This window comes from Lepidothrix coronata, unplaced genomic scaffold, assembly GCF_001604755.1.
Source record: "Lepidothrix coronata isolate B3197 unplaced genomic scaffold, Lepidothrix_coronata-1.0 Scaffold110, whole genome shotgun sequence".
Classification (NCBI taxonomy): domain Eukaryota; kingdom Metazoa; phylum Chordata; class Aves; order Passeriformes; family Pipridae; genus Lepidothrix; species Lepidothrix coronata.
The window spans coordinates 2,404,810-2,419,662 of record NW_016690290.1 but is presented as its reverse complement, the minus strand read 5'-3'; the positions used below and the strand labels follow the sequence as shown (position 1 = coordinate 2,419,662).

The window sequence follows — 14,853 nt, the reverse complement described above, 5'->3', positions numbered from 1 at the left end:
TTTTTTTTTTTTTGGCGAGGAAAGGAAAAAAAAACCGCCCGCGGTATTTGTACAGAGCGTTCCTCTGACGGGAATAAACGGCAAAAAACCCCATTAAAAAAAAAAAAACCAACAAAACAACACCGCTTTTCCAGAGTTTGTCGCCCTCGCCCCAAGCATGTGCCTCCTGTGTGGGATGGGGTGCCCTGGGGGAGCGGAGGTGGGTCCCGGCGAACCCGCGTCAGCTCAGGTGAGGGGGCCGGGCCTGCTCGGGGCTGGGTGGTGGTGGCGGAGAGGCCTCGGTGCGGCGGCCGGGCCGGGCCCTGCGGGAGGGGCGGCGGCGGCACCAACCCGGAACTGTGGGGCGGCGCGGAGCCCCGGCGGGAGCCATGCCGCCGCCCAAGGACGTGGTGAAGATCGCCATCCAGATGGTGGGAGCCATCCCGCAGCTCATCGAGCTCCAGCAGGTACCGCCCGGCGCCCCCGCACCCCCTCCCGGTGGTGCCCCCCTCCTCACCTCCCGGCCCCGGCTCACGGCCGCGCTCTCGCCCCGCAGACCAAGCCCCTCTCCGCGGTGCTCAAGGACGTCTGCGACGCGTGAGTACCGCGCCCGCCGCCGGGCAGGGACAGGTCGTGGCAGCCCCGACGGCCGCCGGCTGTGGCCGTGCCGGGGCCGTGACCGGCCGCCCGTGCCCGCAGGTGGAGCCTGCCCAACGCCGAGCACTACGCGCTGCAGTACGCGGACGGGCGGCAGACCTACATCACCGAGTCGGTGAGACAGCCCCCCCCGGCCCCTCCCGGCCCCGCCGGCGCGGAGCTCGCCGGCTCACCCGTGCCTCTCTCCTTACAGAACCGCAGGGAGATTAAGAACGGGAGCATTTTGCGGCTGACCACCTCCCCGGTACATCCCTCTGCCCCCCCTCCCCGTCTCCTCCCGCGCTGTGTGCTCTGGTGGGATGTGTCCCTGCGGTGGGGCAGTGCGGGGCTCCGAGCCCTCTGCCGCTGGCTCCCTCGGTGACTTGAGCTCGTGGTGGCTCCTTCCAGTGCCTCAGACCCAGCAGAAATAACACGGGCAGGAGACATGGCTCAGCCTTCATTTTCCCTTGGCAGAGCTTGGGGGAGTTTGAAGAGAAACTAAATCATCTTGAGATGCTTTGGACGTGTGGGCCAACTCATCAAGTGTTCTTGGTGTCATGCCAGCTTGACCTCCGTCCTCAGCTCCTCCTGGTCTCTGCTCTGGTGGCTCTGTCTCTCAGTCCAGCTCCTCACTGGGGCTGCTCTAGCCTGAGACTCCTTCCAAAACTTGTACTTCAGCTCTTCCAGCCTTCTTCAAGCTTCTCACTGTCTTTTGATGAGCCCCTTTGGCTTGATTCTTTCCTTCCTGGTAGGACCAAGAAGCAGAGCGGTTGTACAGCGGGATCCAGAGCAAGAACGTGGATGTGAAGACTGACTCACTGAAGAAGCTTGCAAGCCTCTCCCAGGATGTTACCTTTGCTCAAGAGTTCATTAGCAGGAATGGCTTGAAACAGATTTACTCTATTGTGGAAGAAGGGAATGAGTGAGTATCAGGACATGACCTTCTTTGACTTTTCTTCTGCCTTGCTAATGCTGCATGAGCTCCAGTCTGGGTGTTGGAGTGGACTCTCTTTGTTTTCCTGACTTGTTGGTGCCTGCACTGTGGCTGTGTCCCTGCATGCTGGCAGCCAGGGGAAGGTCCCCAGGGATATGTGGTCCTGGCTCCTTGTGAATGTGCCCAGACTTGAACCTCCCATCCCTTTGCTGGCTGGGTCATCTGTAGCCTCACGGGTTTTGCTACCAGGAAACCTCCTGTGATCATCTTGGCCTCCGCTGCTGCTCATTCCTGCCACCCCGAATAAACCCTCTGTCCTGAGGCTTTAGCTGCCAGAGATTTTCAGGCAGTTCAAGAAAACCCCAGTTGCCAAATAGGAGTGCCTGTGTGACTTGTTCAGGATGTGGTGGTGCATCTCCTCTGAGCTCCTGTCACACAGAGAATGCAGAGCCTAAAACCAGGCAGCACAGCATATGTTTCTTAGAACCACAGGGAGGGATATGAGGTAGTTTGTCTGCAGTGATCTTTGTACCGTGGTAATGCAGCTTTCCAACTATTGAACTTCCCCTGCCCTGACTTCCTGGGATGACTAAGTGAGAGTCATTTCTAACCCAACAGTCTCTTTCCTTTCTTCTCCTCACTGCCTTCGTTCATCTGTCCCTCCAGTACAGGGGAGATGCTGGCTCACACCCTGAAAGCCTTCACAGAGCTGATGGAGCATGATTTTGTTTCCTGGGAAAATCTTAGTACAGTCTTCATCAAGAAGGTAAGCACCTTCTGCAGCCTCCACAGCCTGTACTCTTGGTATTCCTCATTGTCCTTGTCCCCCAGGCTCAGCCTGCCCTCGACGGATGGTTTTGTCTCTCGTAGATAATGAGTTATGTCAATATGAATGCGGTGGATGCATCCATCCAGCAGCTCTCCTTGTCTATCCTGGAGAACATGGTGCCTACCAGTCGCCTCCTCTTTGAGCTGGTCAAAAAAGAAGTGACGTTGGATCGTCTTCTCACCCACCTGCAGGTGTAAGTGGAGAGAGGCCAGAGCACCCCACCCTCGGAGCTGGTGGTTCTCACAGTGTTCCTCCTCTTCCTCCTGCAGGACAAATGCCCAGCTGCAGCTGAAGGCCATGGCCCTGCTCATTGCGCTGCTGCTGACGGCGACCGACGCCGAGCGGCGGGTGAGGGGCACCAGGCAGGGTGGTGGCCTTGCAGAGCCAGGCACCCACAGCTCCCCTGTCACTGGGGTGCTCTGCTGAGAGCCCTCAGCTGTGATGGCCCAGCCCCAGTGCCTGGCATGTCTGAGCTGTCATGGTGGGCCCCCCTCCATGATGGGACCTTGGGCATCTGGGTCCTCTGCTGTGGGGTTTGTGTTCTTTGGGATGGCAGGGCTGCAAGAGATGCCCAGACACGTTTAAAGTCAGTGTCCTCATTCTGCCTCTTCTTGACTGACACAACCTGTCCTGGCAGCCTGGTAGGAGGATCTGTTTGAGCCTCATTGGGGTGGGCACGTCCTGGTTCCAGGGCAGTGGAAGCTGGAAGCAGGTCTCCTGCTCGCTGGTGTCACTCTTGAGACTGCCAGGTCCTTTCTGTCCCCACCTTGCCTGTGGCCCAAAGCTAAACTAAGCAGGGAATCGGATTGACAGTGGGAACACCAGCTTTTTTTGGGAGGAGGAAACAGTGGTGTGCTGAGCACATCTCACAGCCTTTTCCCTTCCTAGGACATGATGGACTACCTAAGAGAGAAGAACATCAGGCAGTTTATCCACAAGGTGAGGAACTGGGACTGTGCAAGGGTCTGCTGAGTGCTTCATTCTCTGTCCTTCCTCCCCAGGCCCTGTCCCCTGAGCCCCAGCCTTTGGTGACTGTGCCTGGCTGGGTTACCTGTGTGCCCACACCCCTTTCTTGATATCTCCTTTGGCTGCTGCTCTGCTGGCACCCTTGTGCCCAGGGTTGCACCCCCATCAGCCTGCAGTTCAGTGCACGCAGCTTTTTCCCAACCCCGAGGGGAACTTCCCACTTGCCAATGCCCCTTTGAGCAGCGGGACCTACTGAGCTTAGGCTTTTGGGCTCTGGGCTTGGAGGAACTGGGAGCAGCAGCCTTGGGGAACCTTCTCACTTGTGATCTCCTGTAGAACATCATCCACAGCTCTGAGCCACTGGGGGACGAGATGGCCCATTACCTGTATGTGCTGCAGTCTGTCAGCCTCAACCTGTGCGAGCATCGCATGAGGACCTCCATGGATCCCTACTCACAGGTCTGGGAGTGCTCTCCTTACAAGTCTGGTCCTGGTCTCTTCCACCTGTGGAAGCAGCTCGCATTTGGGTGAACCCAGCACATTTGATCTCATCGTGGGTTTGCCCTGGGAGAACCTGCTCGTGTGGGGCTCACAGGCATCCCCTCCTCTCCGCTCTCCCTCTAGGAACAGCGGGAGCTCCTCCAGTCCCTGCGCCAAACTGCCTTTGAGTCGGAGAGCGAGGCACCTGCCGGCAACTTCAGCACTGAGCGCCGGCGATCCCTGTGTGCCAAGGAATTCCGCAAGCTGGGCTTCACGGTGCGTCCCCCTGGCATCCCCTCCCCAGCCCCAAGCTGGCTCCTCCACACAGCCTCGGGGGCACCTTCTGATGGCTCCCCTAAGCCTGGTGTCCCTGTTGATGCTGATGGACCACCATGCAGTACCTCCCTTCTGCTCCCTCGGGAATCTGGAACAGCAAGTGTGCGGATGTGCCGGGACTCCAAGGAAAACCCTGTGGCTGCATCAGGAGGACGCTGCTGCTCGGAGAAGAAAGTTGCAGCTGCTAAACTGCATCCTTTGTGTCCTCCTAGAACAACAGCAACCCAGCAGAGGACCTCCGCCGTGCCCCACCAGGACTCCTTGCCCTGGACAACATGGTGTATTTCTCCAGGAACACCCCCAATGCCTACAGCAGGGTGCGTGTGCTCTCCCAGGGAGCTCTCTGGTGGAGAGTTACTGGATCTCCACCTGTTTTTCCTTTCCCTGTGACCTGTCCTTGGCCAAACCCAGGCAAGGATGTCCCTTTTGGGCAAATGTCCTACTGTTGCCCTGTTTCAGATGGAGCTGAGTCCTCCCTGTGGGTAGGAGAAGCCATTTGAGGCTGGTGGCACTGAAGGGTTCCCATAGTTTTTGGGGTTTTGCCCACAGCTTGGTTTTCAGGCCTTGAGCAAACTGAGGCAGTTTGGGCAAAACCAGCAGGGCATCAGCCATGCTCCTACTTGCAGTGCCTGTGACCAGGTCATGCACTGCCACAGGGGAAGGAGGAGGGTGGGCCTGGATTTTGGGGAGAGTGAATCATTCCTTTTAGGGGTGGCTTTACCTGGGTGGGGACAGCTTGACTAGGAATTCAGGAGGAGTGTGGGACATCTGAGCCCCACTGTTGGGGCAGCTTTCCGAGGTCATGGCCCGTGTAATGTGAGGTATGGCCCTCTCCTCCAGTTTGTCCTCGAGAACAGCAGCCGGGAAGACAAACACGAATGTCCCTTCGCTCGAAGCAGCATCCAGCTCACCCTGATCCTCTGTGAGATCCTGCACGTCGGAGAGCCGTGTACGTGTGTGCCCCAGCTTGTCCTTCTCTCTGTCTGCCCTGCTGCATCCATGGGGCCACCAGGCTCTGGCGTGGCCAACAGCAGGGGAGGGGGAGGTAGGGCTGGGAAATGTCCAGGTTCTCCTGGACACTGAAATCCCCTGGAAAAACTGGGGAGTCTGGCATCACCTGTCCTTCTCACCGCAGGCTCGGAGACGGCTCAGGCCTTTTACCCTATGTTCTTCGGGCAGGATCATTTCTTCGAAGAGCTTTTCTGCATCTGCATCCAGCTGGTGAACAAGACCTGGAAGGAGATGCGTGCGACCCAGGAGGACTTTGACAAGGTGCGAGGGGATGCTGCGGCCCTGGACGGGATCACAAATTCAGGGGCTCTGGGGAGCGTTGCCAGACTGGGGTTGACAAGCTGGGCCCTGCAGGTGATGCAGGTGGTGCGGGACCAGATCACCAGGACCCTGGCCCTCAAGCCCACCTCCCTGGAGCTGTTCAAGACCAGAGTGAACGCGCTGAACTACAGCGAGATCCTGAAGCTGCGGCAGACGGAGCGGCTGCACCAGGAGGAGACGCTGGCTGTGCCCGTGCTGTGAGTGGGCTGCGGGGGTGACGCTGTGGGACTGGGGAGGTCAGCGAGCACCTGTTGAGATGGCTGTGCTTCTCTTCTGCTGCTTTTCGCCCCAGGGAACTGCGTGAGAGGCTGAAGCCGGAGCTCCTGGAGCTGATCCGACAGCAGCGCCTGCTGCACCTCTGCGAGGGCACCCTCTTCCGCAAGATCAGCAGCCGCCGCAGGCAGGGTGGGTGCCAGCCCCCTACTCCTGGGTGGGGGTCCTGGGAGGGGGGCAGAGGCTTGTCCCCATGTCCCCTGCCACTGGGGAAATTGCAATTAATCTATGGGAGTAGCGTGCCCAGCTCCCTGGACAGCTGGTGTGGGCTAATCCACGGGGCGAGAGAGAGAAATGGGGAGCGTGGACGGTGGGGGCAGCTCTGTCCCTCCCGGGAAGGGGACCTCAGCGGGGGGAGGCTGAGCATTTCTCATGTGTCTTCTGCTGCAGACAAGCTGTGGTACTGCCGCCTGTCACCCAACCACAAGGTACTGCACTACGGGGACGTTGAGGAGGGGGTGGAGTCTCCCCCCATCGAGAGCTTGACAGAGAAAAGTAGGTGATGAAGAGAAAGGGAGGTTGGGAAGGAGGGAGGGGAGTCCCAGTTGAGACTGCCTTAAGATAGGAATTCCCCCTCTGCCTGGCTGCTGTGCAGCTGGCCCAGTGTCCATTGGTATTGTGGGACTAGGAGCTGTGGGAGTTCAGGCTGGGGCATGCTGGCTCCCCAAAGGTCACTGCAGAGTGGCTTGAGCCCCCCACCCTGAGTTGTGGATGGCTGTGAGCCCCCTTATTTCATCTGTGTTGGGCTCTGAGTACCAGGGACCTGGAGGAAAAGGAGAGGGAGGGGAAGGGAAGAAGGGGAGAGGAGATGCTCACAGCTCCTCCACTTGCCCCAGTTCCTGTGGCAGATATGAAGATGCTGCTGGTGGGGAAGGAGTGTCCACACACAAAGGAGAAGAGCTCCGGGAAGCAGAACAAGGTCAGCCCCTCACACTCCTCCCTGTCCAGGGGGCCCAGCACACTCCCCTCCCCAGCTGGGGATGGGTTTTGGGGGTGGATGAATGGTGACAGGTTGTGTGGTTTCATGGACGGAGACCTCTTGGGTCTCCTGGGGCGCAGAGGAGGAGGCTGGGAGGCAGCTCCCGCTCTGAACCCCGCCGGGGTTGGAAAGAGTCCAGCTGAGAGGCTGACTACACCCTGTGCTGTCCCTGCAGGATGTCCTGGAGCTGGCCTTCTCCATCGTGCACGACGTGGAAGAATACTGCCTCAACTTCGTTGCCCCCACCCGGTACGAGGTGAGTCCAAGGGCCCTCTGAGGAGGCACACAGTGGCCTTTGCAGGCGGGGCAGTGAGTCCTGGGGAGTGGGAACCACAGAGGGGGAGAGGTGGGCTCTCTGGCTGCCCAGGGCTGGTGCCAGAGATGCCCGTGCTCTGCTTCCCCAGTTCTGCCTCTGGACGGATGGGCTGAACGTGCTCCTGGGCAAGGAGATGACGAGTGAGCGAACACAGACAGACCTCGATGTCCTGCTGTCCATGGAGCTCAAGCTGCGGCTCCTGGACCTGGAGAACATCAGCATTCCCGACACCCCCCCTCCCATCCCAAAGCCCCCCAGCAACTTAAACTTCTGCTACGACTTCAGCCATGCAGAGCAGTGAGTTCCTCCCTGTGCCCCATACTCCCCCCCATCCCCCTCAAAATCAAACCCCTTCCTCCAGGCCCTATCCCTCATCTCTGGCCCAAAGGGACAAGCCCAGGTGCTCGCTGGGGGCTTGGGTGGCCCACCCTTTCCTACCTGCATCCTGCCCTCTTGTGAGAACATGGGAATGAGCTGCCAAGTATCAGGCTCTTGTTCAAGGGGGGTGACCCAGCTGCTTTGCCCCCCTCCCGTGGGCAGGCAAAACAAAATTCTTCCCAGACAGCCAAACCCCTCTGTGGTGGCACTGACCCTACACACACTACAGGCAGGTTTTGGGCAGAGAGGGCAAGGATGTGGGCAGGAATAAAGGTACAGGCAGCCCTGGGATAGCTGGAGCTGGGGTAACACTACAAAGGTACAAATCTGCACTGCCTGACTTTTGCCATCAGTGTAGGGGATCCTTTCTGGACAAGAAGGTGGTTGGGAAAAGGATAAAACACACCTTTCCACTAAGTTTGTCAAGGAGACAGCATCTCCTGAGCACGGTGTGCCTGCCAGGTCCCTTCAGCACTGAAATGTGTTTTTGCTGAGCCCTGTCCTGGAAGGGGGGTGTTTAGGGAACAAGCCCCCTTTTCCCAGCACCAGTCAGCTGGGCCTGGTGAGGAGGAGACCCCAGTCTGCCCTTGCTGCCCAGCACTGTGATGTTTTGCCAATCCTGGTGCCTTCCCCCCTGCCCTGGGCGGGCACTTGCACACTTCAGCCATGCTGCTGCACTACTGCACCACGACAAGCTACCTCCTCCCGGCCCCCACGGCCCCCACCCCGGTGCCCTGCACCTCCTCGTGCCTGCAGCTTCTCCCAGGGGTGTTGTGGTAACAACCACAGCTGCAGGTCACGGGGATCCAGCTGTGCCTCTGCCTCCTGTGTACAGGACAATAAACACCTGTGGAGAACTCGGAGATGTGTCCTTGCCAAAGATTTGGGGAAGGGCTCAGACTAGCAGGTCAGAAGGGGCCAGAGTAAGACTGGGACAGAGGTGCACCTGCCAGAAGCTGGGAGGATGATGGGCACAGGTGGGTCAAGGGGCTGTAAGGGGGGGGCTGAAATGGGGAAGGCTGTCACCAGCACCCCAAACCCTGTGGCTGCACAGTGGGGCTGGAGGAAAGGCCTCAGGGTCCTCTGGTGCTGGAAAGTGGAGAAACTCTCTGAGGTCTGTGCATGTGTGTGGGGGGCTGTGTATGTGCCCATGTCCCCAGGCCTGTGGAGGGGATTGGGAGTCTCAGCTCTTCAGTACAAGAGAGACTGGGAGCTCCTGGAGCAGGTTCAGGGGAGGACAACAAACTGTTATTAAAGGACTGGAGCATCACTCTTATGAGGAAAGGCTGAGGGAGCTGGGCCTGTTCAGCCTCAAGAAGAGACGACTGACAGGGGAACCTCTATCAGTATCTGAAAGGGAGAGTGTCAGAGGATGGAGCCAGGCTCTGCTTGGTGGTGCCCAGTAATAGGACAAGAGGCAACGGGCAGAAACTGATGCCCAGGAAGTTCCGCCCGAACATGAGGAAGAACTTTACTGTGTGAGTGACTGCACACTGGAACAGATCACCCAGAAAAGGTGTGGAGCCTCCCTCACTGGGGCTACTCAAGAACCATGTGGACACAGTCTTGTGCCACTTGCTCTGCGGTGACCCTGCTGGAGCAGGGAGGCTGGACCAGATGACCCACTGGGGTCGCTTCCAAACTGACCCGTCCTGTCATTCTGTGGGATGTCCCCGGCACAGGGATGTCCCCTCCCGGCACAGGGGCCTCCCCCGGCACAGGGGTGTCCCCGGCACAGCGGTGTCCCCTCCCGGCACAGCGGTGTCCCCTCCCTTCCCCTCCCCGGTGCCGCCGTTCCCAGCGCGGCTCCGCCGCTTCCGGCCCGTCACGTCCGCGGGAAGCGGAGCGCGGAGCCGGCGCGGCCATGGCGGTGAGTTGGGGCCGGGGGAGCGGGGCCGGGCGGGCTCCGGGGACGCGCCTGACCGCCTCTCTTGGCTCCGCAGCCCAAGGGGAAGGCGGGCACCAAGGGCAAGAAGCAGATCTTCGAGGAGAACCGGGAGACGCTGCGCTTCTACCTCCGCATCATCCTGGGGGCCTCCGTGAGTGCGGCCGGGGGGGCCCCGGCGGGGCGCGGGGCCGGGCCGGGGTGGGCGGCGGGCAGACAGCCGAGCCGTGCTCTCTCCGCAGGCCATCTACGCCCTGGTGAACCTGGTCATCTTCTACCCCACCGCCTCCGCCTGGACGTGGGTGAGCGCCGGGCACCGTCCCCTGCCCCGGTGGGGGCTCCTGGGCCCGGGCTCCTCCGAGGCCCGCGGGCCCCCGGCCGTGCCCTTTGCCGCTGACCGCCGTGTCCTCCTTGCAGCTCGCGTTCGCCTTCAGCTCGGTGGTCTACGGCACCAGCTACCGGTCCATGAACTCCATGGCAAAGCCGTCTTTCACAGACGATGGCAGCCTTGCCGACGGGGGAATTGACCTGAATATGGAGCAGGGGATGGCAGAGTGAGTGTCCACACCCGCACGAGTCCAGGTGAGCAGGACCTGCTGCCTGAGCGTGCGCGCGGAGCCAGGAGAGGCCCCCGAGGAGAAGGCCAGGCCTCAGCTCCCGCCCCAGATTGCCCATGGTGTGGGCATGAAGGGAGCTGGAAGCCCGTAGCTGTATTTTCTGAGAGTGTACCCTAACTGCCCTGGTTATCTGAACACTTGGCTTGGCGTGCCCCAGTCAGGAGCTGCCACGTGGGTGTGTCAGCCTGGCACAGTCACTGTTCTTAGGGCTGAGGGGCAGAGGTAAGAGATCACAAACGGTTCAGTGGGAGCAGTTTACGACCATCAGAAGAAACAGCCCTGACACTGTGCATGCTACTGCAGCACAAAGTGATATGTATTTTCTTTTTAAACCAGCACTGCAGGTGGTGCTTGGCAGAGCAGAAGGGCACGTGCTGGCTGCAAACTGGCCATGTCTTGAGCTGTCCTACACACTGAAAATTCTCCCCTCTGTCTCAGCCAGCTCCTGTGACCTCCTCAGCCATTTCTGTCCCCCATGCTTGTGCATTCCTCATGTCTGTCTGCAGACAGTGTTTGCCTGTCCAGTGTTCTTGGTGCTGCTGTAAATGGCCTTTCCTTGGTCAAGGGACAGGTAACAGTAATTCCTGAGAAGTGCTGTTAGATAAAATAAGGAGACAGCAGTACTGGAACAGCAGAAATACCTTCTAGATTTACTTTTTTTCCACCAGTGAGCCTCAAACTAGTTACAGAACACTGCCAGGTAGTTGTGGACACATCAGGCTTTGCTCTCTGTCCTCCCTGCCCTCAGCCTCTGTCTGTTGGTCCAGCCTCTGCTGGGGATCTTCAGCACATGCTTAGTGAGGTCCTGGGGTCCTTGGCCCTTCCCTCCCATATCCTTATCCTACCATTCCGTGTTTACCTCCATCCTTCCCCTTCTGCCAGGCTTTTGAAGCAGCACAGTGGGGCCTTGTTTCCAGCTGAGCCCTCTGTGTCACATGAGGTGTTCTCAGTGCTGGCAGGGCCACATATTGACGTGTGTAGTTTTAACTTTTCCTAACGTAAGTTTGGTTTTTGGCTGGGGATGTTATCAGCAGGCAGACCGACTCGGGGGGCACGGAACCTGCTGTCTGTGCACAGGGTGAGCTCTCATCTTGTGTGTTAGTGGAGTGGCACCTTTTTGTACCTGCAGCAGGAGTGACTCATGTCTGGTGTAAGAGACTCAGCTGAGGGACGAGGTGGCCAGGAGGAGAGGGGGTTATTTCTAGTGTGACCTGTGAGCTGGGTGCTTTACCCTCTCTTCATCCTATAGAGACTTCATTTTCCTGCTGGTCAGCCAGGTGTTTTTCTCCCACTTTCCACTGGTTTGGCTCTCTAGAGTGGAACTGCAAAATATTTTTAATACCTTTGTAGTGAAACAAAACGTGGGACAGTTGAGGAGGGAAAATACAGAAGTTTGATGTTTGTGGTTGTAAGAGATGCCCCTGGGAGTTGTGCAGGGCAGAGAGGGTGCCCCAATAACTGTCCTGTGTGTGTGTGATGGTGCTGCCAGGGGAAACGACTGACAGGATGTAGCACAGGGACCCCATTACCTGCTCTGAAAAGGTGACGAGTGCACTGCTGCAGTCCTGGTTGCAGATGTACTTCCCTTGGTATTCAGGCACTGAGGTTTTTCTGCCTGAGCAATTGGGCTGAGGTTTATGACACATTAAAATGAATTGATGCTTATCTGAGGCAGGGGTTGTGCAAAACACAGAGGAGGCAGAGCTGTAAGACCAAACCTGCAGAGCTGAAGTTCCCATCCCTACCCTGTATCTCTAAATTACCTCTTTTGGGACCAGGGAACCACTCTAAGCTAGTGGTTACTTCAGAAAGAAGTGGATGTTTCCTCCCTCTCAGCTGAGCATGCTCCTTTGGAGGTGCTCCTGGAATGCTGTGGCTTTGATGGTGTTTCTCTAGTACTGTCTCTAACTGAAATGGATGCTTTGTATTGCTCTGGGGTTGAGGAAGGCCCACCTTGCTGGTCTCTGGGAGAGCTGGGTTTGGTGGGAGCTCACCCCTCTGTGGCCTCTGGTGATGCCTGAGGTTACTGAACCTCCATGTCTTGTTGTAGAGCTGTTGGTGGTGGATTCTGCAGTGTCTTGAGTCGATGTTGTTTGTGGTCAGTTTGCTTTGCACTTTGCCATTGCCTTTGTTTTGTTGTCTCCAGTCTTGGATGTGACTGGAGAAATTCTTTCTCCAGCAGCTGATGATTTAACCAGAGTGAGAGTTGGTGTTTTTCTAACCCTTCATGGCACTCCCCGAGGCTTGTGTTGAAAAACTAATACCTGTTTACCTCTCCTGGGTGTCAGATCCCCTGAGGGTGGTGGTTGAGGCGTGGGTAGCTTGTTCCCCTCCACAGCTGCTCCCAGCTCTGCCTCAGGCTGGCATGGAAGATGCTGGAGTCAGATAAACAAGAGGGGAGGAGGAGCCAGTCTGTTGCTGTAGCTCAGCTTGCTGATGTGCTTGTCCTTTGGTGACCCTGAGTGTGTCTGTCAGCCTGTGAAATGGCATGGGGAAGATTCCTGGCTCCCTTCAGCACAGCCAGTCATGAGCAGCTATACTTTATGTCAAGATAGGTGTCAAATCATCAGGCACTGGCTGCTGTTTCAGCTGTAGGGCTGGGTGGCGGTTTTGTTTCTGGTTTCCATCCCCCGTGAATTCCTCAGCTTTCTCAATGGCCTTTTTTTTTCAGAGGGAGCTCAGCTCTTTAACCCATCAGATTATTTTTTGTTGCTTGTTTACTGCTCAGATTCTTCTAGATAACTGTGTGTGCCAAAGCAGGGCAGTCCTTGGGTTGGGTGGGGCAGGGTCCCTCCCTGGAGGTGGTGCAGACAGGCTGGGTTGGCAGAGGAGCTGGCGTGGGCTGGAATGGAAGCTCAGTGCTTTGCTTTTCTTCCCTCAGGCACCTCAAGGATGTGATCCTGCTGACAGCTATAGTCCAAGTGCTGAGCTGCTTCTCACCCTACGTCTGGTACTTCTGGCTCTTGGTAAGCCCCAGCCACTGCTGTTTTCCTTCTTGCTCTGCACTGTCCGTGTCTTTCCCTGTCTTCAGGACTGAGGACATTATTTATCCATTTCAATTCAGTGTCCTGTTTCAGGCCCAAGATATTTTCTGATATGTTTTTTAATCTCCTTGTCAAATCTTGTTAAAAATGAGGCCGTACATGGCAAAGAAGTCCTGATCCCTCTGGGTCAACCCCACAAAAACTAGGCTGGCCTTTGCCTTTCCCTCTGGTCCTGTGAAAGGGCAACAAGAAACATGAGGCAGATCAAAGCTGTCTTTGAGCACAGAGCCTTTCTGTGACTATAACAAACAGTGTTTCTTCTTGTTTGGCTTTCTCAATCATTCAGCATGGACCAAGGCTGGACACTGTGCCTATTGGTAGATAAAATGCTGTAGGCATTGATTTCCCCTTAACAGACCAAACTCTTTCTACTCCTGAAACGTTTGTCATGTGCCTCCAGCTAAAGCTGCTTGTGCAGAAGGACAAAAAATCTCCAATTGGTTAAAAAATCCCACAGTTGCTTTGAGGATATTACACAAAGGTACAGAAGGCAATTGTGGGAGAATGGAAAGTTACCCCATTTCAGTCCTTGATCTCATTTCAGTCCTCACCCACAAATTCCTCTCTAGCTGGCCTGGCAGAGGGCAGCCTAGACTTGGTTGTCCCCTGGAGACCATCTGGATCACTTTTTTTTTTCTTTTTTTTAAATTCAGAGCAATGTGGGTGTGTGTTCTGAAGGAAGGAGAGACGGAATGTCTGGGCAGTTGGATCCCTCTGGGTAATTCAGACCCGATGCTGGGATTTCCATATATGAAGCCTAAGAGCTGTATACGAATGCGAGTTCCTAAACGAAATGAAATGAAATCAGGCCGTTTATTTTGGCGGCCCACCACCGCCTCTGACTTCCCTGCATCCTGAGGTGCCTCTGATCCAGCCTGTGGGGATACTCCAGCTCCTTTGTCTCCCTCAGTAGGACCAGCCGGCGCTGTCCCCAGAGTGACCGAGTTTGTGCCGCGTGTGTTTTGCAGGCTCCGGGGCGCGCGCTCTACCTCCTCTGGGTGAACATCCTGGGGCCCTGGCTCACAGCGGAGGCTTCACCCACCGCCCAGGAGCCCAACGAGAAGAAGCAGCGCCGACAAGAACGCCGGCAGATGAAGCGTTTCTAGCCCTGGCCTGGGGGTAGATAACGTGACCTCTCATCTCCACGCTGTTGTTTCATCAGGGATGCGACCGAAACCAATCCCAAACCACCGCAGTAGCTCTTGCCCCTCTGCCACTGCTGCCATTCCGCTCGAAAGGCCGCAAGAGACTTCCCTTGGTTGGGTCTTGGTGCCGGCTGAGGCCTTGCTCCTTGGGATGACAAGGGGGGGGGTGATGCTGGGATGTGTGTAAATACCTTTTTAAAGCAGTGCTGTATCGCGTTCGAGGTTGGGGAGTGCAATGTTGGAGGAAATAGTACATTAAAGAGCAGAGTCTAATTGACCGTGCTGGCAGTGCGTTCACGCAGGGGAGCTGTGAAAAATGCCAGCGTGTTCCTGGAGATCTGGACCAGAGGGAAGCAGAATCCCCAGGGACAAGTGCTTTCCTCCTTTTCCCAGGCTTGGTCTGTGCTGCCCTGCCTGCCTCAGCCTCTGCACCCTGTGGAGGAACTGCGGTGCCCTGCGGGATCAGGAGTGTGGGGCAGCTGGGGGTGCTGGGCACTGGGCTTGCAGCCAAACTTTATGCTTTTGGGATTGAGCCTGAGCTCTCTAGAGCCATAGACTGGCCTGTGCTACCTTTGCGGGAGCTCATTGTGATGTAAGACAAGAAGCTGTGGGTTTGGTTTTTTTGGGGAGGGTTCTCCCAGGGGAGCCATGACTGCTGCAGAGTTCACGTGTTAGAGACCAGGGCAGTTTTTATGTTTGCCTGCTTTGATTTATTGATGTTGTC

General features: G+C 57.1%; 2 protein-coding genes across 5 annotated transcripts; both read left to right on the top strand.

Annotated features, from left to right (window-relative positions):
• Positions 1 to 319: 319 nt before the first annotated feature.
• On the top strand, positions 320 to 8,301 carry ELMO3 (engulfment and cell motility 3). 3 transcript variants are annotated; one of them, XM_017824225.1, is made up of 20 exons: positions 320 to 446; positions 536 to 576; positions 679 to 751; positions 830 to 880; positions 1,368 to 1,537; positions 2,216 to 2,315; positions 2,420 to 2,571; positions 2,648 to 2,726; positions 3,267 to 3,317; positions 3,681 to 3,803; positions 3,969 to 4,100; positions 4,373 to 4,477; positions 5,001 to 5,109; positions 5,296 to 5,432; positions 5,526 to 5,689; positions 5,785 to 5,897; positions 6,156 to 6,260; positions 6,602 to 6,684; positions 6,920 to 7,000; positions 7,149 to 8,301. In XM_017824225.1, the coding sequence occupies exons 1-20, from the start codon at positions 369 to 371 to the stop codon at positions 7,359 to 7,361; spliced, it is 2,160 nt and encodes a 719-aa protein (XP_017679714.1). In that variant the 5' UTR covers positions 320 to 368; the 3' UTR covers positions 7,362 to 8,301. The 3 variants fall into 3 exon arrangements, with proteins under 3 accessions (XP_017679714.1, XP_017679715.1, XP_017679716.1); XM_017824226.1 differs by lacking the exon at positions 830 to 880; XM_017824227.1 differs by lacking the exons at positions 320 to 446; positions 536 to 576; positions 679 to 751; ... (7 more) ...; positions 3,969 to 4,100; positions 4,373 to 4,477 and having other exon boundaries at positions 5,002 to 5,109; positions 5,340 to 5,432.
• TMEM208 (transmembrane protein 208) lies at positions 1,380 to 14,407 on the top strand. 2 transcript variants are annotated; one of them, XM_017824335.1, is made up of 7 exons: positions 1,380 to 1,384; positions 9,280 to 9,308; positions 9,382 to 9,477; positions 9,566 to 9,625; positions 9,741 to 9,877; positions 12,822 to 12,906; positions 13,953 to 14,407. In XM_017824335.1, exons 2-7 carry the CDS (start codon positions 9,303 to 9,305, stop codon positions 14,088 to 14,090), a joined length of 522 nt encoding a protein of 173 aa, XP_017679824.1. In that variant the 5' UTR covers positions 1,380 to 1,384; positions 9,280 to 9,302; the 3' UTR covers positions 14,091 to 14,407. The 2 variants fall into 2 exon arrangements, with proteins under 2 accessions (XP_017679824.1, XP_017679825.1); XM_017824336.1 differs by lacking the exons at positions 1,380 to 1,384; positions 9,280 to 9,308 and adding an exon at positions 8,939 to 8,954 and having other exon boundaries at positions 13,953 to 14,406.
• The last annotated feature ends 446 nt before the right edge of the window (positions 14,408 to 14,853 follow it).